Genomic DNA, 22,786 nt, shown 5'->3' with positions numbered 1-22,786 from the left:
ACCTCGCCGGGTTAGCATCTCGGGGTTCTCTAATATCCTTGCAGGTTCAGTCCGTCGTCCGTCTGGAAGCCAGGTCACCTCTAGTTGGGAGCAACCAGATCGCACTTAATCAATTGGCGCCGTTTGTGGGAAACACTACAAGAAGCCAAGTTCTCATCCTCTGAGTTGGCTTGTAGGCATGTCAGCCCACTCTGCGACCTTAGCTGGAGAAACGACATCCTTGCTCTTGAGCAGCCCGAGCCGAGGGGTCATTATACTGTCTTTGGGAGCTGAGGCTCGGCTACCTCCTGGTCTTCGTCCAGGTCCACAATGGAAGTTCGAGGGCGGGCCTCCTCCTCCTCCGGGAGCTCGGTAGAGATCGGCTCCGACGCAAGGACCTCGAATGGAGTGGTGGCAAAAGGACCAGCCTTCCGGCAAGACTTCGTTGAAGCCTTCCTCTTCTTCCCTCATCTTTGGAAGCTCTAGAGAAGATTCTCAGTGTCGACCTCCGGTATGGCTTTGGCACAGGTTTAGTGTGATTTTTGAGGCAACGAATTGGTCCAAATTAAAACCCAATAATAGTATAAAGATTTAACCCAAACCCTAAAAGACCCAATTTCTATGCTACAATCCCTATGTATTTGCCACCCGAAAACATTTTGTCATAGCAAGTAGATACACTTGAGTCGGTGACGATCACCGTTTATGAACATTTGGAAATACTTCCAAATAGGTACCACTGGTTGTGGATCAGATGCCATGATCAACTTAAAGACAACAATAGGGAAAGTGGAAAAGAGGAGGCTGCCAAAAGAATATCAACGAATGTAAATCCTTGAAACCAAATTCTACTAGCCTATAAAGGTTAAAAGGAGAAAACTGGGTTTTAAAAAGTTATAGCAATTACACAAATGGAATGTGACAGTTTTGATAGAATTAGTCTAATTGTTAGAATGTAAAGGAAAGGTACTTTAAGGCCCCATTCGCCTTTCATTAAGTTATTTATTCGGGTAAATACATTTACCTAGGTAAGTGTTTCCTAGGAAAGACTTAAATGGGGAAATACATTTTCCCATTTCTTTTATTTCCCATGTAAATAAGGCAATGACCATTTTAGCCATAAAATTCAATTATTAAAAGGAGCATTTTTGTACCATTCAAGTGTTGGCTACTTTCCTCCAAATGGGAAAGTTATTTACCCACCTAGGAAATACCCAAGAAAATAAACTTTTCCTGTTCCCCACATAAATCCGAAAAAAGAACATGTGTTTATTTGTTTGACCAACTTTCCTCCCTCTCAAAATCCAAAACAAGAACACCCCCTAAAGGATTTTGCAAACAGTAGAAGAGTATAAGTCCATTTACTATAACTTGGGAATAATTTAAGCCCATTTGGTGGAACCAAAGCCTGTATCCTCTAGAGTCTAGAACGGTGATGAATAAATATCAGTTCTCTTAAACATGAAAATTGAGTAATTAATAATGGTAAATATCTTATTTGGTAATGTTTGGATCATTATTCTTTCGCCCATTTTTTCTGTGTAATTCAATGTTTTAAGACTTGAATCCAATACAAAACCGGAATGCTTGTCAAGTCATGGGTCAAACATTTCTAACATTCTCAGTGTAGAAAAAACCCCATACAGGCTTGGCTCAAGCGAATCTAGGATTTATGACTTCCACGAGGGAGTTCAATCTGCAGTTAGGCTCAAGTGAATTCAAATGCAAGCGAGTCTGGAGTCTTGTGAATCTAGATGAATTGTGAGTCCGAACAACCTACGTGTCAATTATTAATTAGATGCAAAATTGAAACAGGAGCATAAAGGTTGTATGAAATACAAAAGAAGGGAAAAATGATTCATGCAAAATGGATTCAAACTAACATAAAGTTGCCTAGACATGGTTGCCTCTACAACATAACTGTTGTTATTGCCTTACTATTTTTTCTTTTTAGTGCAAATGAATGCCAAAGTTTCAGATCTTTGAGAGGTCAAATACATATATATGCATTATGTCCCATCTAGGTATGAAATACAAAAGGTCTTCGTAGTTTGTATAATTTACAAGAAATTGACAAATCACAAATGAGAGAAATTGACTGATCACATTTTCATGACAAGGCAAAACAGATTGTTCAGTTAATATCTGCAGTTGTTGGAGCTGAAATTTGAAGAGGTAGTTGAGCTCATAACCCTTCATGATTGAGAGACGTGCCACGTAGAAATTAATTAATTAATTAATTAATTATATTTCATCATTTGATCACAATGATTGAATATATTATAATTCTATGGACAATCTACCATATCCACAAAGCAATTGAAATTTCTTATTTAATAATTATTTTTTTATATTTTTTAAATTAAAAATTATTTAATTGATTAATTATATTTTATCATTTGATCACAATGATTGAATATATTATAATTCTATGAATGATCTATCATATCCACAAAGCAATTGAAATTTATTCTTTAATAACTATTTTTTGAATATATTATACAATGCTTATTTATTTTTATAATTTTCCGAAATGAATAATAAATAATTATTAATTATATTTTCACATAGAAGTTGTGCCAATGCATGTTTTATGGTTGGATAGGAGAGTTGGGTTTTTCTCTTCCCATAAAACATTAAAACTTAAGAATTATAATTTATAAATAATATAGTTTTTTAATGAAATTATATTTAGCTATAATATATTTCTTCATAAAACCATTAAAATATATTAATTTAAGGTATATACACCTCATTAAGATTTTATATTTAGTGTTGTTGATATATTTTTATGATTTAATAAAGTATTTATAGTGTTTCCAAAGTATTTATGTGTATCTTAGTTTTTCTCCAATACGCATGCATATCCCGATACATTTCTTAAAAATGTCTTTCCGATACTTTAAACCTTGAATGCACTGTTCAACAGTTTCGTTGTTCAAGGTAAATATACTGCTTCCCTTGGAGAGCTTGTAAGCTACGACCACTTCTGTTTGAACTATAGCCAACAACTCCCCCTAAACCCTCTACTTTTCAGCCTTTTCTGCCTTGAGTCTCTCTACCTCAACCTTTAGCTCCTCTTGGACCCTTAGCAACTTGACCCTCTTAGCCTCCTCCCTCTCTAGGACCTCGGTGTTCAGACTTGGAAGCTTTGAGCTTTAGGGACAGCTCAATAATCGATGCCCGATGGCAAGATATGATTGCCTCATGCTTGGCCTTCTAAGCTTCTAAGTCAAAGAGCACCTAGGACTTCTCCGCCAGCACCTTGTTAAGCCTAGCGAGGTAACTCTCCTCGATTAGAGCCAAGTTATCAACTTGGTCCTCCTAGCTTTGAGCCCACGCACAAACCGCTTGCGCCATAGCGTCGAGCCACCACCCTACGTTCATAATTTGGTTAAAAAGGCATGTCTTCATCACGTTAAAGGGCAAGCTCTCTATCTCCACCCAGGATGAAGGAGCACCGACCCTTGCTTAGTTGATAGGCAATTGCGTGTTTCCACATAGAGTCACTTTTGGTGAATTGACCAAGCAGGAGTCCAAATTGGCACTCACTCAAGAGGTAAGATAGATGATCCCTCTTTCACAAGAGATGGAGGAGGGGTTGAGGATCTTGGTGCTCGGGGGACTTTTGGGGATGGCAACGTTTGGGTGCTCCTACTCCCAGCTCGCACCTCCGGCCTTATGGGATGCTCGGCTGCCTGAAATTATGGGTCCTCGTCTTCCAAGGCAATGACCTCGGTGGTGTTCATAATAACCTGTGCCTCGATGGCGTGGGAAGACTCACCCTTGGTGGTATTCCTCTTCTTCGGTTTCGACTTCTTGGTGGTGAACCTCCCCAGCATCTAGTCCATGTCTATTTCTAAAAAGAGAAGAACTCAATCTATACCAAGTCAACTCGGAAAAATATATGTGCACATGTCAAGCATCGGGGACAGGACTTTGATAAAGTAAAGGATAACTGCCTAGGCGCTTCAGGCTTAGGCTATCTCATAGGAGTGCCCTTGCTCAAATAATCATATATCTTCAGCCTGACACTAGTGACCTCCCCTAATTGGGGTGATTCCTCCAAAGTCAAGTGATGGGCCTCAGGGTTGCCAACAACTGAGCCCTAGTGATTGATGAACTTCCATTAACTGTCTTGGACAACAAAGAAATACTTCAACTTCCAATCTGAGACTTTGTTTGGAAGGCCTTCGAGGAACTTCTTGTTGGTCATGAAGGCGAAATAATAGTATTTCTGGTCCCCAGGGTGATTCTTAAGTGCACACAAGGGCAAGAAAGCCCATATATTGATGAGAATCCCATGTGCGTTCTCTACCGAGCTACCCCATGATTAGCCTTATGGCATTAGGGGAGAGCTACCCTAGGGTGATTAGAAAGCAATTCAAAAGGTTGGTCATGAGACATGGGAGGGGAAACATCGACCATGAAACAAAGTGCTTTTCAATCAAATAGACCTCATTGTCGCTGTGGTGCCAAGGGGCCTCGCTGGGAGTGGGAATCCTAAAACGGTACTCATTAGGGACCCGTAGAAGAGACATATCCTCTGTAGATCAACTAAGGCACATTGGGTCGTGATGAAATGCTCACTAGGGCTAATCTCAAGCTTGTTATGGATTGAGGCGAGCTGCCTTGACCCCCTATGATCTTCAGAGGTCAGCATCGGGATACTGAAAAATAGTGAAAAGGAAAGAAACTCAGGAAGGGAAGGCTCACCTAGGAGGAACTGAAGAATGAAGATGAGATGAGAAGAAACTAATGAATAGAGATTTGGAAGCAAGATCTCTGACCTCAAGGGGGAACCACTTTAAAGATGGATGTGCAAATGGACCCACCATGGGGATCCCATTTATAGGTAAAGGAAGTAGACAACGGACAACTACAATCAAATGGGTTTGATGGCTAGGATCCGCGATGGTTGGACTCTTCAAGGAACCAAAGCAGTTGAGTACATTTTCGAAGTTCGAATTTGGTTGGTAAGCAGCCTCTGGTCCATGTGTACAAGTGACACACTTGTTAGGGCACTTCCAAGAAGTGTTTCCAAATAGACCAATGGATTTAGATGGAATGATCAACCAAACACCCGACAAGGTTTAGCTCTAGAGTGGAGACTTCCTTCACTGTAGTTACACCACCTTGACCTTGGAAGTGGGGGGAAAGTGATGGGGGTAAAACCGACCTCGAGGTAATTGGACACGTGACAACCAAAGGAGAGTTGCCGTTTGACCCAAGAACTGGACCTTAGTGGACTAGCACGACCTCAAGGCAACAAGATTCACCTCGGGGGTCATGGTTCACCTTGCTCAACCATGTGCAACTCGCTCATCAAGGACATACAAGCAATTTTGAACTATTGCTAAGGCCCAACCAACCAATAGATCGAAAGGCAACTGAGCTATTGATTGGGAGAGGTAACTCCTACTGATTGGAGCTATCCCATAGGACGAGTTCCAAACTTTACCACAAGCCTAGGAGGTGACCATTTGGCAACCCATGTAGCGGAATTTCCCACACATGTGACAACCCCATTAGTCAATGGGCCCCAGGCCCACTCCAAGTTGCTTGATCATACACCAGGTGGCCCTAATTGAGCTCCTGGTGTCCTAACCGAGTTTCAAGTGTCCTGACTAAACTTCAGGTGTCCTACTTGAGCTCCAGATGTTCAAGCCAAGCTCCATGTGTCTTACAAGACCGACATGTGCCACCCACCTTCCAAACACGTACACTCCCAACATGTATCCAAGCCTTTATAAAGGTCAAATTAGGATTCAATTCATAGTTTATGCCTTATTAAATTTCCATCTACCATTCTTCACATAGCTCGTCAACTAACTTGATCATCGAAGTTCTAAGCCTGTGATATCACCACATATTCTCAATCTATTTAACTTTTGATGAAAGATAAAAATAATTAGTTTTGTATTTGTTATTGAATAGTTTTATTTAAATTTAATAAAAAACATTTTAATAATAAGTTAGTTATCATAAAATGTTATTTAGAATTTATTACATTCTAAAATTATTATTTAATTAGTTATTTAGTAGTATTGTTTAGAAATTTTAGTAATAAAGTTATGAATACATATTTTGATGTTGCTAGAACTTGACGATCTCCTTATTGGAGGACAGCTTGAATACATATCGAAGTGCTGAACCCGAGCTAAGCACTCTGATGCTGAAGTTAGCAGTGACAGTGTTGAGAGCAGAGAGCTTGAGAGAGCAAAGAGTGAGTTGCATAGATTGTGCATGCCTTCTAAAGGAATATTGAGGTCCTTTTTATAGGCGTTGGGGTCCATGTTCCGTGTCTAAGATATCTGGTAATGGTTGGTCTTATTGGTCCGTTATCTTCTCAGTGCACTCCTTCCACATTGGCGGTGATCCACATGTAGACTCCCTGAATCGTGTGGGAATTGGGGATATGCGTACTAAGAAGGCAACGTACCACTGCCTAAATCAAAACCGATTGGCGTGTTATTCTGGATAAGGACGTCCTACCACTTAGGTCGGACGATCGGTACCCAAGAAGTCCTACTCAAGTATTTGTCTACCTAGGTTGGGGCGATCATGCTAGTCTTTGAGGTCCTCGGTTTGTCTTCTTGAGGTGATACGTGTTGTCTTGTCGCAGAGAGACCTATTAGTCTCTCTCTAATCAGATGTAGGCCATGTAAGTTGTTTCAACTCCACCCGACCTATCTCACATGGTGCTGAAGTGTTGTAGACAATTCAGACTCACCACGTGTTTGGTGTCTCTTTGTTATTGATCGGCCAAATTACCCCTCATCAAATTTCACTTTATAAAAATGAAACCCTATTACTTATTAATACTATTGAAAAAATATTGTTGAAAAAATATTAATTTTTTAAAAACATTTAGTATTATTGAAAATTATTAAAAAATCATTTCATATTAATTATTTAAAATTATATTTTTTAATTAGTTAATTAATAATATTTTCAATATTATTGAAAGTTATTAAATATTTATTTTTTAATTAATAAATAAATTATTTATTACTTGTAGTGAATAACTTATTTGAATTTGTACTTTACATATTTGAATTTATAGTCCTTCCGAACTGATTTGAAATAACATGAAATCAACACGGTTAATCTCTTTGAATTAAATGACAAAAATATTTAAGTAGTAAAATAAACCTTCAATCATCCATCACCTATACAAATTAATAAAACCATTAAATATCATCCATATTTACCAAAATAATGTTTCACTAAATATAATATAATTTAAACTATGCTATACTAAATAATTATTTTGAGTAATACATATCAACTCAAATTTAATATATCTATAATTCGTAGTGATGAAGGGTGATTTGGCCCTACCTAGTAACAGGGGGACACGTGGACGCGACATAACTAGTAAGATGACAGTTCAGCCCGACATGCCAAGTCCGCAATAGATCGAGCTCGGATAATCAAACCACCTCGGGATGAGTTAACCTCGGTGTAAGGTCGGATCAGGATCTCTTCGATCCCAAGGCACTTCGGGGTTCGGTCCAGGCCGGATCTAAAGAGGGGTAGCTCGGGTAATATTAACAGACCACTACGTGGCAACCCCGAATATCTCGCCACCAGACTCCGGGCCTTGCGGGATCACTCCGCGTAACATCTAGCATTATCTTCCCCGACCGATTCGGGCAGACTTGATAAGCTCCATCACTTATCCCCATTGTCGCAGAAACGGACCTCATCGTGTCGAGGATTCCGGAACCACTCCGCGAAACCCACGAGGACTCCACTATATAAAGGCTTCACCCCCCGGGGGTGCAAGGTATGCGTGATTTCTTGCTCTCAAGCTCTCTCATTTTCAAGCAATTTTAGCTCGCTGTTTTAGCTCGCTACTAGCCTACTGACTTCAGCATCGGGGCGACCTCGCCGGGTTAGCATCCTGGGGTTCTCTGATATCCTTGCAGGTTCAGTCCGCCGTTTGTCTGGAAGCCAGGTCACCTCTAGCTGGGAGCAGCCAGATTGCGCTTAATCCATTAGCGTCGTCTGTGGGAAACGCTACAAGAAGCTATGTTCTCATCCTCCGAGCTAGCTTGTAGGCATGTCAGCCCACTCCGCGACCTTAGCTGGAAAAATGACATCCTTGCTTTTGAGCAGCCCGAGCCGAGGGGTCATTATACTGTCTTTGGGAGTTGAGGCTCGATTGTCGAAATGCCCTTCGGTTCATGAGGCAGAATGCCTTCCTCCTGGTCTTCGTCCAGGTCCACAACGGGAAGCCGAGGGCGGGCCTCCTCCTCCTCCGGGAGCTCGGCAGAGATCGGCTCCGGCGCAAGGACCTCGGATTGAGCGGGGGCAGAAGGACCAGCCTCCCGACGAGACTTCTTTGAATCCTTCCTCTTCTTCCCTCCTCTTTGGAAGCTCTTGAGAAGATTCTTAGCGTCAACCTTTGGCATGGCTACTACAAGAGGAAAAGGAAAGGTTAGTCACGAACTAAAAAACACTTAAAGTAAGTAAGCACCGAGGTGAAGACCTACCTGGAGGGCTCAGTCCAGCTCGCACAAGCTTCTCCTCGGCCAAGAAATTCTTCATCTCCTGGTCGAGGTTCCTCCAAGAGTTGATAACTGCCCTAGTCTCCGCATCTAAACTCACCCCGGGATCCTTGATAGCTACCCTCCAATGAGTTGGAAAAGACAATCCCTCAGGATTTTGGACAAGGAAGTATCTCCTCTTCCAGGTTGGAACCTTGTTCGGCCAGCCAAACAGGATTTTAAACCCGGGCCGAGGAGAGATGTAGTAACTTTGTCTGACGTCCTCGCGTAGACAAGCAGAATTCCTTTTGATCGAATAGATCGAAATGAAGACATCTAGGGACAGAGGTCGGTTATACTCATGGAACAGGGAGATGGTGCCTACTATGTTCCGGATAGAGTTCGGGTTTAGTTGGTCAATTGTGATGTTAAAGAATTTGATTATCTCTATAATGAAGGGGTGAAGCGGGAAGCGCAGCCCGGCATTGAGCTGCTCCTCAAAAACCGCGAGCTCGTAGGGGTATTGATCCCAAGGATATTGACCTAGAGGAACACTAAAAACTAAGCTATCAAGAAGACGATAGCGGGCTACTAAGTACATTAACCAATCCGAGGTCAAGGTGGAAGGACCGAAGTTGTCTGGATCCCGACCCCGGGAAGAAGATGGGACCTCCGTCCTAGAGGTCGGTCCCTCCTCCCGTGCCTCGGACTCGCCAGGCCGAGATGGCCCAACTTCACGCATAGGAGCTCACTCTAAACACTGAAGAGGGGAGTCATCCAGCGACGAGCTGGCCTCCCCAGCAGGGGCCCGGGACTGCACCTCGGTGCCCTTGACCTCACTGGAATCACCTAAGAGTCTATCTATGCTAGAGCTAGACATGATTAAAAAGAAAATAACAAAGGAGAACAAACGAAGGAAAACATGAACTCACCGAAAGAATGACAACCTCGGAACACAAAGAAAGAGCGAGCTGAAAGACTCTGATGCGACCTCGGGAGAGCTCAATCACAGGATTTTTGGCGAAAAAGAGGGGTCCCTCGGCACCCTATTTATAGTTCACCACGAGGCGATTAATGCTGAGATCTGCTCGATCCAATGACTCATGAAAATCGGTTGCACGACACCCGAGGACGAAATCGGTTGAGCGCGTTTTTGACGTCCGCGAGGTCCATAAACAGCGTGACGTCCACGTGTACACCCAATGCGACCTGGGCTACGTCTGGTTAAACCAGAGGTTCAAACAAGTCCAACCGGCTGATCTGCTCGACAGACTGCCTAAACCTCTTGCCAAATCCACCTGGACTCATCATGAACTCCCCGCACTGGATAGGGACCCCCGACTCGGGGAGTGGGGGGCAATTAATGAAGGGCAATTTGGCCCGACCTAGTAAGAGGGGGACAAGTGGATCTGGCCTAACTAGTAAGATGACAACTCAGCCCAACATGCCAAGTCCTCAACAGATCGAGCTCGGAGAATCAAACCACCTCGGGACGAGTTCACCTCGGTGTAAGGTTGGATCAGGACCACTTAGATCCCAAGGCACTTCGACGTTCGCTCCAGGCTGGATCTAAAGAGCGGTAGCTCGGGTAGTATTAACAGACCACTATGTGGCAACCTCGAAGATCTCGCCACCAGACTCCGGGCCTTGCGGGATCACACCGCGTAACAGCTAGCCTTATCTTCCCCAACCAATTCGGGCAGACTCGATAAGCCCCACCACTTATCCCCATTATCGCGGAAACGGACCTCATCGTGTCGAGGATTCTGGAACCACTCTGCGAAACCCGCGAGGACTCCACTATAAAAAGGCTTCACCCCCCGGGGGTGCAAGGTATGCGTGATTTCTTGCTCTCACGTTCTTTCATTTTCAAGCAATTTTAGCTCGCTGCTTTAGCTCACTACTAACCTACTGACTTAAGCATCAGAGCGACCTCGCCGAATTAGCATCCCGGGATTCTTTGATTTTAACACGGATACAACTAAAATAAACCAAATTCATTAACTTCCTTTCAAATTCTAGTGTGGACCGTGTGGTATCAAATATTAGCGTCCGTAAACCATAGAAAAGAAATAGATAATTATAACAAAGTCAACGGTAGATCAGCAGCTTATAGACGGAAGGTAGGATTCATCATTTGGAGCTTTTTGTTTTGGATTCTTCCGGGAAGTACCAGTGAAAAGGATGCTTCCAAGTTACGGTCCTCCCACTCTCGAGTCTCGTCGAACAGCAGTTTGACCTCAAGGGCTTTCTGCGGAGTTGACCCGAAGTGTCGAAGTTTCTTAAGAAGGATTTACACTACTACAGCCCTGTAATTTGCAATTATGTCTATATATACTGAGTTTACGTTGCAGAGGACTTACTATAGCATTTTATCACATGAAGGACTGACCTAAACGAAAATCAAACCAGGTTACACCATGGAGACGGAGAAAATCAAACCAGGCATGAGATCCATTAAACGCCTATTCGTCAACAAGATCGACCGCTGCGAGCTCAAGAAGGGTGATCACATCTACTGCTGGAGATCACCCCTTTACATCTACGCCCATCATGGTTGGTCTAACCCACCTCCCCTGTCTCTTTCATTTTGTGTTTTGATGTCGATGGTTGTCTATCCTGGTAGTAAATCGTGGTTGGTTTGTTCTCCAACTAATATTGTTACAGGGATATACATCGGCGACGAACAAGTCATTCACTTCTTCACTTCAGACAGAAATTCGTCGTATTTCTCTGGATCCTCCTGGGATGGGTCCAGTATTCTTCGAAATCCATGCACAAAATGTGACTACTCCAGCCGTGAGGGAGTGGTTAAGTGTTGCTTGGATTGCTTTCTCTCGGGCGGTGAGCTCCGTCGCTTCCATTACAATGTCTCGCGAGCTTTCTTGCTCACCAGGATCCGAGCAGGAACCTGCAGCCATGCTAAATCCAGCCCTCCTGCTCTGATCCTGCAGCGCGCCAAGTTCCTCCTGGAGTGTAATGGGTTCGGGAGGTATGATGTCTTTAATAACAACTGCGAGCACTTTGCGATCTACTGCTCGACCGGCTTGATCGCACGAAAGCCCCGTGAGATCGGACAGGTTGGGGCGTTGAATGGCGTTCTTCAGCAGCTCTTTTTAAACGAGAAATTGAAAGCCTTTCTTCGCAAAAATCTCCAGATCAAAGTACTTGAACCCATCATTGCCATTCTGAAGAATCTATTGGAAGCGGAAGATCAGAGGACTCGGGACGTTTTGGGGAGCAAACTTGAAGAGATTGTCGAGGAACTGGGGCTTTTTGGGAAGGACAAACAGAATCTTGGGAGTAACGTTGTAACTCTTCTTAAGCTCTTTGGGAGTACCGCGATCAACATGCGTGATGCTCTTCCAATTTGGTTGAAGCTTGTTCTGGAGGTGTTTATTTCACTTCTTTTTATCTATGTTATCGCTCTCTACCGATCGGATATTGGAGTTCACAAGGATGTTCGTTTAGTTGAGGTCGAGCAACTGGTTATCGAACGAAAGCCGGTGGAATGAAAACCAGTTTCCGATGGGGCCGGAACCGCTTGCTATGAATCCAAGGGCGGAGGGGAGGCGGTTGGGTGTAAGAGAGGTGACCTGTAAACCCTCAAAACATATCATGGACTCGTGTGAGAGAGATATTTTGAAGGGATTTGGTGGTGGTAGAGTTAAATAACCTCCAGTTCTGCTAAGACATTTTGAAGGTCTGTGATGGTTGCAGCATCAGTTTCAGTTGGAATCCTCGGGAAGTGAATTTTGCAGCTCATAATCTGGCCAAGTTGGGCTTTTCTTTTCAGTTGTGATTGGAGAGATTAGTTGTCTTATTTGATTTTCTTCAGTTGTTCTTAACGATGTATTTTATTTTCTTTATCTCTTTTCTTATCATATCTTATTATATTTACCTCTTTAATCTTTCTTCGTCATTTCTTATCTCATAATAAAAATAAAAACGTTTCTCTTAGTTCGGTGCTTCACACTTGTTACCGTAGCCTTCTGGCCATCGTCTCACTCTCATCTGCATGTCCGGTCTCTTTTCTTTAAGGAGCATTTCAGGTTAACGAGGCAAATTTTCGACTAAACTCAAATCCTCCATCAAATTCCAATGCAAGATCCATGATTGCTCTTGCTTTAAGAAGATATATACTTATGTCCCCAAAGCAACTGTATCTACAGACAATTCCATCAACGCACTCTTGGAAAGTTTAATTGTCAAACTTTTAAAACTTGTTAACCAGTTAATCAATTGTTAAGTGGTATTTGAATAAGACACAAATACCCTTCGACATTGTTAATCTTAAATTAACAATGGCAAGTTCTGATTGGCCTTCAATGTCACACCACATTTCAAAACATTGTTGGGTCATTGATGTATTGTTCTTTCCTCCTAGAAGTCTTAGCTTTGAGAAAGATATACAATACCTTCAATTCGAGAAGATGAAAAATTACATTTAATATCATGGATCCTTATGTATGTATTCCACTTCCTCCCACAATAGGAGAATGATGTTGGTGCTGTGTAAAGAATCTCAATGCAAGAGATTGTAGCAAAAGAGTACCAGACATAAAGTTTGCCCACTATAAGATGGTGTCAATATCATCTCTTAGTTTTTGATGTAGCTCAAATATATAGAGAAAATATGAAAGAAATTAATTTGCTCAAAGAATCGGAGAAAATGATGAGATTGGATGAAACTCCATTAATTTAAAATGGTTTATATATGAGGTTAACAAGGTTGTGGACTCACATCCAAACAGGTTGGGGACTCATTCACTCAAAGAGAAGATTCTCTCAACTCTCAAAGAAAGTTCTAGATTTCTCCAAACAAAGAAAAAAACTAGTAGTTGGAGCATTTAATGTAAAACTAGCCACTAAAGCATCTAATAAAGCTAGCCATTAGAAATGCACTAACAAACTAGTTTTTGAAATTCTTAATGAAGTAGCTATTAAAAACTTACTAACAGTACAAATTCCGTATAATGATTGTGGACTACATTAACTATAATGCCTTACATTGATCAAATAGTACAAATTCCGTAGCAAATATTCTAAATTCATTCATTCTAGAATTTCCACAATTGATAGGGATCATCACAAAATTGTCTAAAGACAAAATACCCTCTGCTTAGCTACTTCCTGGTCCCGACGCTATGATACTCTAATATCTAACCTGCCCATTTGTGAGATACTGGATCAATGGATTTTTTTTTTACCACTGGTCGAGTTTGGGGCGTGTTTAAGGGAAACGCAAAACTACTCTAGGGTAGGGACTATAGATAGGACAGGGATGGTATTTGTCCATCCTGCCCCATTCTCAACCCAAACCCGCCCCATGACATGCAAATTCCCTATGAAGATAGGGATTTCTAATACCATTGAGGTACATGGCGCAGTATTTGAATTTGGGTTCAAGGACAAGTCATGGAAAACCCTGCCCCACACTGCCCCCATTGCCATAAACTTCCCAAAACAATCCACTAATTAGGAACATTTAGATCACATACTATTATGAACGTCTCAAGTAAACTATCATAATACTAAATTGTAGATAGGGTTAGAAAATAGAAATACACACAATGACACATATAAATTGATATTATTCAATAATAAATCTAGAATAGAACAACATTGGATTCTCAAGTTGTCCTACATAAGCTTCTTTAGTTGGTAACTAGCGGAGATCCATGCGATGCATGAGATTTTTCAAGGGAAATTGAAATAACAGAAATTGAAAACTATTATAAGGATTAATGATTTTTAACAAAAATAATAAATTATTACTAATTACTTAATGATTGAATGTTATAATTATTTTTTGTAAAATTTTACTTAAGTATTTCAAATATTTAAATATTAGTAAATATATAAAATAAGGGCATAGTCATAATTAAATTAATCTATAGATTAATTTTTTAGTCATGATTATATTAATTTAAGCATGAGCTCGAGGTTTAAGACTTTGGGTTGGGTTTTGGTTTGATTATCAACCTAGGACAATGATAGGATTACCCTTGTTAATTATAAAACTATAATTTTTTAAAAAATTAAATTTTTTATTTAGTTTTAGTCTATTACAAAAAATTAGTAATAATTTCTATCGATATATTAGCATAAAATTTGTTTTCTAAATACATATGTATATAACTTTTAAGTCGAGTGCAGGGGTTACTTAACTTGGGCCTTGCCCGCTAGGGCTATCAACGGACTCCAAAAATCTGATACCCGATTATAATGGATTTGGATATTAGAACTTGCATTTGATTAATAATCAGATTAGATGCACATTTAACCGCATCTGATCTAGCTAAAATCCAACTCCAATAAAAAATATTATTTTAATATTTTATATTATATACACTTATTATACATATATGGGTTAAAAATATTTAACTGTTTAAAAAATTTTTTAATTGTTTGGTCATTTTAAACACATTAAGATGGTTGTGGATTAAATCCAAACCCAATCCAAAATCTAATATAATAATTGAAGGCAGATGTGGATCTAGATATTTCATAATCAAATGCGGATGCGGATGCAACTAAATTCGATTCATTGACAACCATACAGGCCGCATTAGGTATGGAATTGGTGCAGATCTGAGCTTGACCTTGCTTAGAAGAAAATAGTTGCTTGAACCTGAAAATAATCACCCCTAAGTAGGAGTTTTATTAATTTCTTAATTTTGATAGTTGCTACACAAAATTTTGCTAAAATTTAATATTTTTTATTAACTTTAGTAATTTTTTCTTAATTTTATTTGTTATTTTCAAATTATAATTTTTTGGCAATGAACCAATTAAAAAGAATTTGAATATGAAATAAATAAATGACATTTGGATGAGAGTAAAATTCTCTGTGTGTGTATATGTGTGCGTTCAAACCATCGTTGATCCAGACGATCAAACCATTTAACCCAGAAACCGTCCAGACAATCGATTGACTATTGACTTGGTGAACAACCTGCTAACTTGGGTGGTTGAACTATGAGTCCGTTTGACTTGAACAATGATTTTTAGCGAGCTGGACGATCAAACCACTGACCCAGAAACCGGATCTATCCCCAGCCATCGACATTCTCTCCTTAGATTGCTCTCTTATTATTTGACAAAAGTTTCTCTCTTCTCTTAGATCATTGACAATTGACTTTCCAGGAACTACGACAGCCTATCCCTATCCGAAGGATATGTAGTGTAGGCGCTAAGAAGGTTAGACCACTTTCCATCTCTTCCCCAACCCATTTCCCTTCAAACTTTCCATGAATCTTGACCACAACTGCCACTCAATGAGCATCAATCATGTCTTTATCTGAAACCGCTTTATGCCACATCAGCACCTCTTATTAACCGCCACTGATGTACCAACCGTGAAAACTCTCTCTTGTCTCCACAAGTAGGGAACAAAGAGAATATGATTGTTCTCTGGTATAAACTTCTTGAGGTTAAAATCGGCCATTGGGGCAAAGGCGGAAATTCGCTGGAGTAGGGTGTTACCTCGTCTCAGAATGTCACCTCGGCTCAGCACTTTGACACCTCAGCTTGTAAGGAAGACCTATTAGTCAGAAGAGACATCAGAGGCCCCAGGTGATATCCCAAGGGCGTGGGCTTCGACAGTTAAGGTAGTAATGCCAATGGAAGAGAAGGTGAGCCGAAGAGCTTTATGAGGAGAACTGGTGAGCTCGTAAGGGGACCTGGAGAGCTCCATGAGATGAGCTTAAGAGCTCATGGGGGAGTTGGTAAGCTCCCCGTGATGAGCTAAAGAACTCGTAAGGGGAGTTGGAGAGCTCCATGTGCCAAGGTGTCCAGCGTGCTTTGTTCATAGTAGCATGCTACCATGTTCAATTGTGTCAAAATGAATAGAGGACTCACCTATTTATAGGAGAGGGGCTTCATCCAAGAACCGACATGTCTCTTACACATGGTTGGAGCTTAGTCCTCTTGTTGCACCCTCAATTGACACATTGTGTGCACAAGGTAGACAGTGGGCTACATAGAGTGTGATGAGGGGAGATTTGGCCCGACCTATTCATACATGGACACATGGAAGTGACCTGATGATTGGACATCAACTCGGCACTTTCTGCCACGTAAGCAGGCCTGGTCACCTAGGGTACCTCGGGCACCTCGACCAGGATCGAGGTCTAAGTAGCTCATGGTGGCCAGACTTGCTGAAGTGACACGTAGCCAACTTCTAGAAGCAAGCCAGCTGTCTCCGAGCTCCACTGGATCACGCCGCACATCTGTAGGTCTTATCCTCATCCCGCCTAGATCGAACATACTCAATAAGCCTTATCGGCTAGCATGAAGTCCACATTCTAGTGCGAAACAGACTCCTAACAGTACGGGCCAAAGATCTCGGAGGTGTTTCGTGATACACACGATAGGTTACTTATATAAGTGCATCAATCCCAACGACACAAGGTATGCGTGATTAACTGCTTACTACTACTCTGGCATTTGAGATTTACTAGCTCGCACTTGACTTAAGCATCGGAGCTTCCACGCTGGGTAAACCACCCCGGGTCCTCTGAGCTTCCTTTTCTTACAGTTTGACCATCCAACTAAGCAACCGACGTCCGAACTGCCCTTTAGCTAGGAGCAACCAGATCGCGTACAATCAAAGTGCATTGGCATTGATGTTCTGATCAGTTCAGCCACGTCTTGCTTGTGCATATTATGAATTGGTGTCAGATTAGCTCGTTAGAACCAAGTCAGCTCATAGGTCATCAAAGCTAGGTTAGCTCGTAATTCGTTAGGACCAGGTTAACTCGTAACTTGTCAGGACCCGATCAGCTCGTCAATTGACAACTTTGCCCCAATCATGTTGCCATTTGGTGGTTTCTAATTGGTGTTCGGTTTTTGGCCGTATCAATACTATAAAAAAATATGATATAGAATATTATGTCTATCACTTTACAGAGTTCTCGAGACATACAAAGAAAAATAACTAAAAGATTAGTGGTTATTCACAACCGTGGTATGCATGGGATCTACGTGGCCTTGATTAATTAGGCCATGGAAGCTTGGAACGCCTATCAGGGACATCATCAAACTGCATGATCTTTGTTGCTTGCTGCTGAAGGTATCTGGTAAGGGATTGAGATGGGGACAATAAGGCCGCACGGTGATTTCTGGTTTGGAGCTCAGTTTTCAGGCCGGAGATGCTGCAAGTATGGAGTCATCACAATGGAACTTGAGAAGTGCAACCGGTTGTTGCTTTTCCACATCAGATTTGCTATTCTCAATTGCTTGGCCAAGTTCAGAAAGAATGGAGCAGCCTTGTTCGTCGTGCCCTAGGCGCCCACAGAAGAAACATAACCGAGACAGTTGTTCATATCTAACAGTAACTTCAATGTCAACATTATTGAGGAGAGTAACAGAGACCTTGTTGGGGAGTGGATTGTCAACGTTGATCGTGACCCTCATACGAGCATATTTGCACCATTTTTCTGCTTCTTCGAGGGGCGGGGATTTAGGGTTTCCAATTATGGAAGCGATGTTCACAACCATAGGGATGGTCAGGTACTCCAATGGCAGACCGTAGAACTGAACCCAGAAATCAACCAAGTTGAGATCATATGAATCCGTCGGTCTGTTGGCCTCACACGGTTGGATGATCACTAGATCATTTTTATAGATCCATGGACATCGTTGGAAGATCAGGTCGAGAGCATCTTGGTTTGCCAATCAGAGTCCTCCCTAACCTCCGAACTCGTGGCTCTTATCGGCTGTTGTTGTTTAACATGGAGGACTGATTTGAAACGTTGTACCAGCACACTTTCTTCTACAATTAATTCTGACTCCACCGGATTTAGCTCGTCAACTGGTTACTCCATCTCCACCTCACCTAAACGAAGACCCTTGTGAATTCCAAAATCCGATACATATATGGAGAGAGAGAGAGAGAGAGAGAGAGAGTCTATGAGGTTAATTTACAACTCACAACTCCTGCACTCTTCAGCCTCGCCTCCTCCGTTGGGCTTAGTTGCTTTTGAAATACGTTGCTCCCTGTCAGTTCCAACCCCATGGACAATTGGTTCAGACTCCACCGGCTTTCGCTCAACAATTAGTTGCTCCCCCTCCACCTCACCTAAATGAAGATCCTTATAATTTCCAATATATATAAAGAAAGAGAGAGAACAGAGATATGAGGTTAATTTACAGCTCACCTCTCTTACACCAATCAGGCTTGCCTCCTACGTTTGGCTTAGTTGCTTTTGACTCAGAAATATGTTGCTCCCTGTCGGTTCCGACCCCATCGAAGACAACTACTGCTTTTGAGTCCACCGGGTTTAGCTCGACAACCAGTTGCTCGACGTCAACGGAACGAACATCCTTGTGAATTCCAATATCCGATTGGTAGATTAAAATCAGTGGACGAAAGACATTCTGACCAGACTTCAACCAATGTGGAAGAGCAATAAGCATGTTGGTGGCATTCGCACTAATAAAACGTTTGAGATGATCTACAACGTTACTCCGAAGCCCCAGCTCCTCGACAAGTTTGCTCCCCAAACCATCCCGAATCGTCTGATCTCCCGGTTCAATTAGAATCTGCAGAATGGCCTTGAGGGATTCCACTTCTTTGATCTGGAAAATGTCGCCAAGACCGCGTAAGGCCATCATAAATACCTCGCCTAAAACATGGTTCTGAAGAAAGCCCATCGATGCCCCAACCTGTCCGATCCCATTCCCTGACGGTCACGGTTGGACTTGTCACATTTCTTGCACGAGGGATTCCAGTAGGACCCCAAGAAATCCGACCAAAATCCTTCTGTTTCTGTAGGGAAGAAGTGAATAACGTGTTCGTCACCGATGTATATCCCTGTAACAATATTAAATTTGTCGGAGAACAAAACCCACCATCGTTTACGTTCAAGATAGAGAACCATCAAAATATAAGAGAGAGAGAGAGAGAGAGAGAGAGAGAGAGAGAGGTTAATATTAGACGAACCATGGTGAGCGTGGATGTAAAGTGATCTCCAGCAGTAGATGTGATCACCCTCCTTGAGCTCGCAGCGGTCGATCTTGTTGACGAACAGACCTTTAATGTATTCCATGCCTTGTCTGATCTTCTCCGTCAAAATGGTGTAAGCTGTGATTTATCGTCTATGTTGCAGGGGACCTAAGATCTGTCACTCAAATGATAATACTATGTTCAAGTTCCTGTGATGAAATTCACAAATTCCTTCTCAATAAACTTCTAGTCTTCAAGGCGACTTGGGTTAAGACTGATGTTCGATGGGGGAGAAAGAGGATGGTAAGAGACCGCATATAGTGCGAACAAGGGTCCCAACAACGGAACATCCCGAGCTCGAGATGGTGTTTTGCCAGCTAAGCACCAACTGGACCCTCTCACGCGTTTTCTGTCTGGCTACTTCCGTTGATTCGGTGTGGTGTGGACTGTGGACTGTGGACTGTGGACTGTGGAGTACCAATAACCACTTATTAATGGACTTTCATTCATCATTTGTGAATCAACCCGGTTAAACCGATGGTCCAACTTATTCATTTGTAAATCTAACGGTTAAAAATGTCTGATTGCCAGAACCAACGGTTCAAATTTGTCGATACTATTATTTACCCGTTAAATCTGATCCGAATGTTAAAATTGACTGAAATGCAGATACAATGATCCAATTTTTCCGTAGTTGACATTGCGATGTATTGTGGGTGGTGTTCGTTGGGTACGCTCTGTGGGGCGCAGATGCGAGATGTTCTTAATATACGATTGCGATGTGTTGCAATGTCCATGAAATCAAATCAGCCCCCCACAGCACATCCTCGTCATGTATTGAAAACATCTCCGGAGAAAGCGCTTGTGTTCGTTCCCGGACAAAGCCAAGAAAAGCTCCTGTTAATGAATCCTACTTTCGTCAATATGCTGCCGTTATTAACTAAAATAAAAAGTGGTCCCCATCCTTTTCTTAATAACCTTTTTTCTATAAACAACATTTTAATCAACTAATCCCTCGGTCACTCAGACTTTCAGCCATCGTTCGTTTGTAACAGTGACATAAATTCTAATATCCTTGTTCTACGGATTGAAACAATTTCTTAAGTGGTTTACATCAGGAGCATGGGATGTTTTTGGATCACTTGTTTTCTTCTAAATCACCCCTTGTCTTGTAAAAGAATAATTGGATTTTTTTATTCAGTAATTTATCTAAAATGCTTAAAATAAATAATTTTTTTTATGTTAAATGATGGTACCATAAATAGACATAAAAGACTTGGTTGTTTCCCTAAAGTAGATAAAGATCATATCTATACTACTTTAAAAAGCATTGGCCTCAAGAATAGGGTAATCAATTCTTGATATTAAATGAGTTGAAAAGAAGTAATTTAAAGATATTCAATGCATTCGATTCTCTCTCATTAAATCCAACATTCAAGTTATTAACTTGCATTTATGTTCATTGAATCATATATTTAAGTCAATTTTGTTTCTTCTTATCATTAAGTTCTATTAATTAAATCCATATTTAATAAATTAATAATTCCAATAACATAAAAGCTTATACTTTTAAAATCTACCTAGCAAAAATAGTGTTTTCATCTAGGTGGTGGTAAGAAATTAAATCATTGTGGATCAAATGGGTTAATCCATATTGCCAAGATTAAATAATAAAATTGAAAATAGATAAAATGAAAAAATAGAAATTAAAAAATTGGAAACATTTTAACATACATATTAAACAATAATAACCATGATAAATAAGAAATATTTTTATTAATGATGGAAATGGAATATAAAATTTAAAACCAATTGGAAAATAAAAATATTTTCCTATTCTCTCTCATTAAATCCTATATTTAAGATACATTTTTCTCATCATTAAATTCTTGTAATTAAATCCACAATATTAATTTTAATAGTATAAAACTAAATATTTTGAAAAGTAATTTGAAAGCAAAACCATTTTCTTCTCTCACTGTGGTGGGTGAGCAATTCGACCATTTGGGGTCAAATAGATTAATAAATAATGCCATAATTAAATAATAAAAAATAAAATAAATAATTATGAAATGTAAGAAGTATTTTTATTAATGATGAAAATGGAATGCTAAATTCAAAATCTACCTAGAAATGAAATGATATCATAGTCAAATAATAAAATTTTTAATAATAGAAAATACAAAGAGTCACAAAAAAAAAGATAGAGAAAATTCTAGGCACATATCTAATGTTATCTATTTATAAAAAATAAAATATTGGGTACATTTCTAATATTGTGCATTCATTATATTGAACAAAAATAAGTTTTATATATAAGAAATAATTTTATCAATGATGGAGATGTAATACAAAATTTAATGTTAACCTAGAAATCAAACAATTTTTATTTTTAGATGGTGTGTTAGTGGTTTGAATCAAATGATACCATAGACAGAAAAATTAAGTGTGATAAGGAAAAAATATTTTATATAATGTAAATGAAATATATAATTTAAAGAGAAAATTATAGTCAAAGTCAATTGTACATTTAAAATTAGATTGTAGGTTGGTCCAGAAACCAATAAAACTCTGACAAGTGACTCTACATTTCAAATTATAAAACCCCCGCCGTGTCATTGAAGGCTTATGTGGTTGTTGCCAACATGGTACTCTTAGTCCATGTTGGACATAGCAAAAAACCTATACCGAAATAGGTTTTCAATTTCTCTCTCACTCCCTTTGTCTCTCAATCTCCCTCCCTTCTCTCTCACTCTCACAGTCATCTCTTGATCTCCTGCCCCCTTCATCTCTCCCACTCTCTCAGCTTCGGTCTGTAGTCAAATCAAACTCTCTTTCTCTCTCTCTCTCTGAACCATGATGATTTTCACGCCTCCATTATTGAGGTGTTGTACTGATATCCCTTACATAAAATTTACTTGTTATTCGCCTCGCAGGAACTAGGCTTTCAGCTGCAACACTTTTGAAGCAAACAGGGTTTTTAGAGTTTTCGGAGTATGTTTCAGAGATTTGAAAGAATAACAAAATGCTTTAGTGGCAGCACTGGTGTACCCTTATGATCAGTGCGTCAGTGAGTACTCTTATGTCGTAGTCGGATATGCTGTCCCAAAGAAGAGACAATGCATCTTGATTTTTATTCTCTGAGATTTTTTGTCCATAGAAGTTCTTGCTTTTATCTCTTGTGTAGTGAGATAATCACAATAGTACTTTGTTAAGCGTGCAAAATGTCCTATATAAGTCCTTGCTTAGTGTGCCCATGAAGTTCTTTAGGGATCAAAAAGAATTTGTTTCAGCTGAACCTTCATTTCATGTCATCTGCGTAGCATGAATGCTTTAAAAAGAAACTTCTTAATGGAATTAC

General features: G+C 40.5%; 2 protein-coding genes across 2 annotated transcripts; one reads left to right on the top strand and one right to left on the bottom strand.

Moving 5' to 3' along the window:
* The first annotated feature begins 10,817 nt into the window (after positions 1-10,817).
* LOC104587482 (protein LEAD-SENSITIVE 1-like) lies at positions 10,818-12,434 on the top strand. The gene is made up of 2 exons (XM_010245110.2): positions 10,818-11,030; positions 11,142-12,434. The coding sequence occupies exons 1-2, from the start codon at positions 10,895-10,897 to the stop codon at positions 11,987-11,989; spliced, it is 984 nt and encodes a 327-aa protein (XP_010243412.1). The 5' UTR covers positions 10,818-10,894; the 3' UTR covers positions 11,990-12,434.
* A 4,917-nt stretch (positions 12,435-17,351) lies between these two features.
* Positions 17,352-19,732, bottom strand: LOC104587483 (uncharacterized). Its single transcript, XM_010245111.3, has 4 exons — positions 19,423-19,732; positions 18,638-19,293; positions 18,412-18,558; positions 17,352-18,315 (listed from the first exon to the last, which is right to left on the bottom strand). Exons 2-4 carry the CDS (start codon positions 19,131-19,133, stop codon positions 18,296-18,298), a joined length of 663 nt encoding a protein of 220 aa, XP_010243413.1. The 5' UTR covers positions 19,134-19,293; positions 19,423-19,732; the 3' UTR covers positions 17,352-18,295.
* Positions 19,733-22,786: the final 3,054 nt, after the last annotated feature.

This window comes from Nelumbo nucifera, chromosome 2 (genome assembly GCF_055504915.1).
Source record: "Nelumbo nucifera cultivar China Antique chromosome 2, China Antique-T2T, whole genome shotgun sequence".
Taxonomy (NCBI): Eukaryota; Viridiplantae; Streptophyta; class Magnoliopsida; order Proteales; family Nelumbonaceae; genus Nelumbo; species Nelumbo nucifera.
This window is presented reverse-complemented; position numbering and strand designations above follow the sequence as displayed.

Bases quoted from the DNA above. Each gene is read 5' to 3' on its own strand.
- LOC104587482 (XM_010245110.2), top strand. From the start codon at position 10,895: ATGGAGACGGAGAAAATCAAACCAGGCATGAGATCCATTAAACGCCTA. The intron at 11,031-11,141 runs GTTGGTCTAACC...ATATTGTTACAG, and splicing joins TTACATCTACGCCCATCATG to GGATATACATCGGCGACGAA.
- LOC104587483 (XM_010245111.3), bottom strand. From the start codon at position 19,133: ATGGGCTTTCTTCAGAACCATGTTTTAGGCGAGGTATTTATGATGGCC. The intron at 18,559-18,637 runs GTGAGCTGTAAA...ATCTTCATTTAG, and splicing joins GCCTGATTGGTGTAAGAGAG to GTGAGGTGGAGGGGGAGCAA. The intron at 18,316-18,411 runs GTGAGTTGTAAA...GTCTTCGTTTAG, and splicing joins GGCTGAAGAGTGCAGGAGTT to GTGAGGTGGAGATGGAGTAA.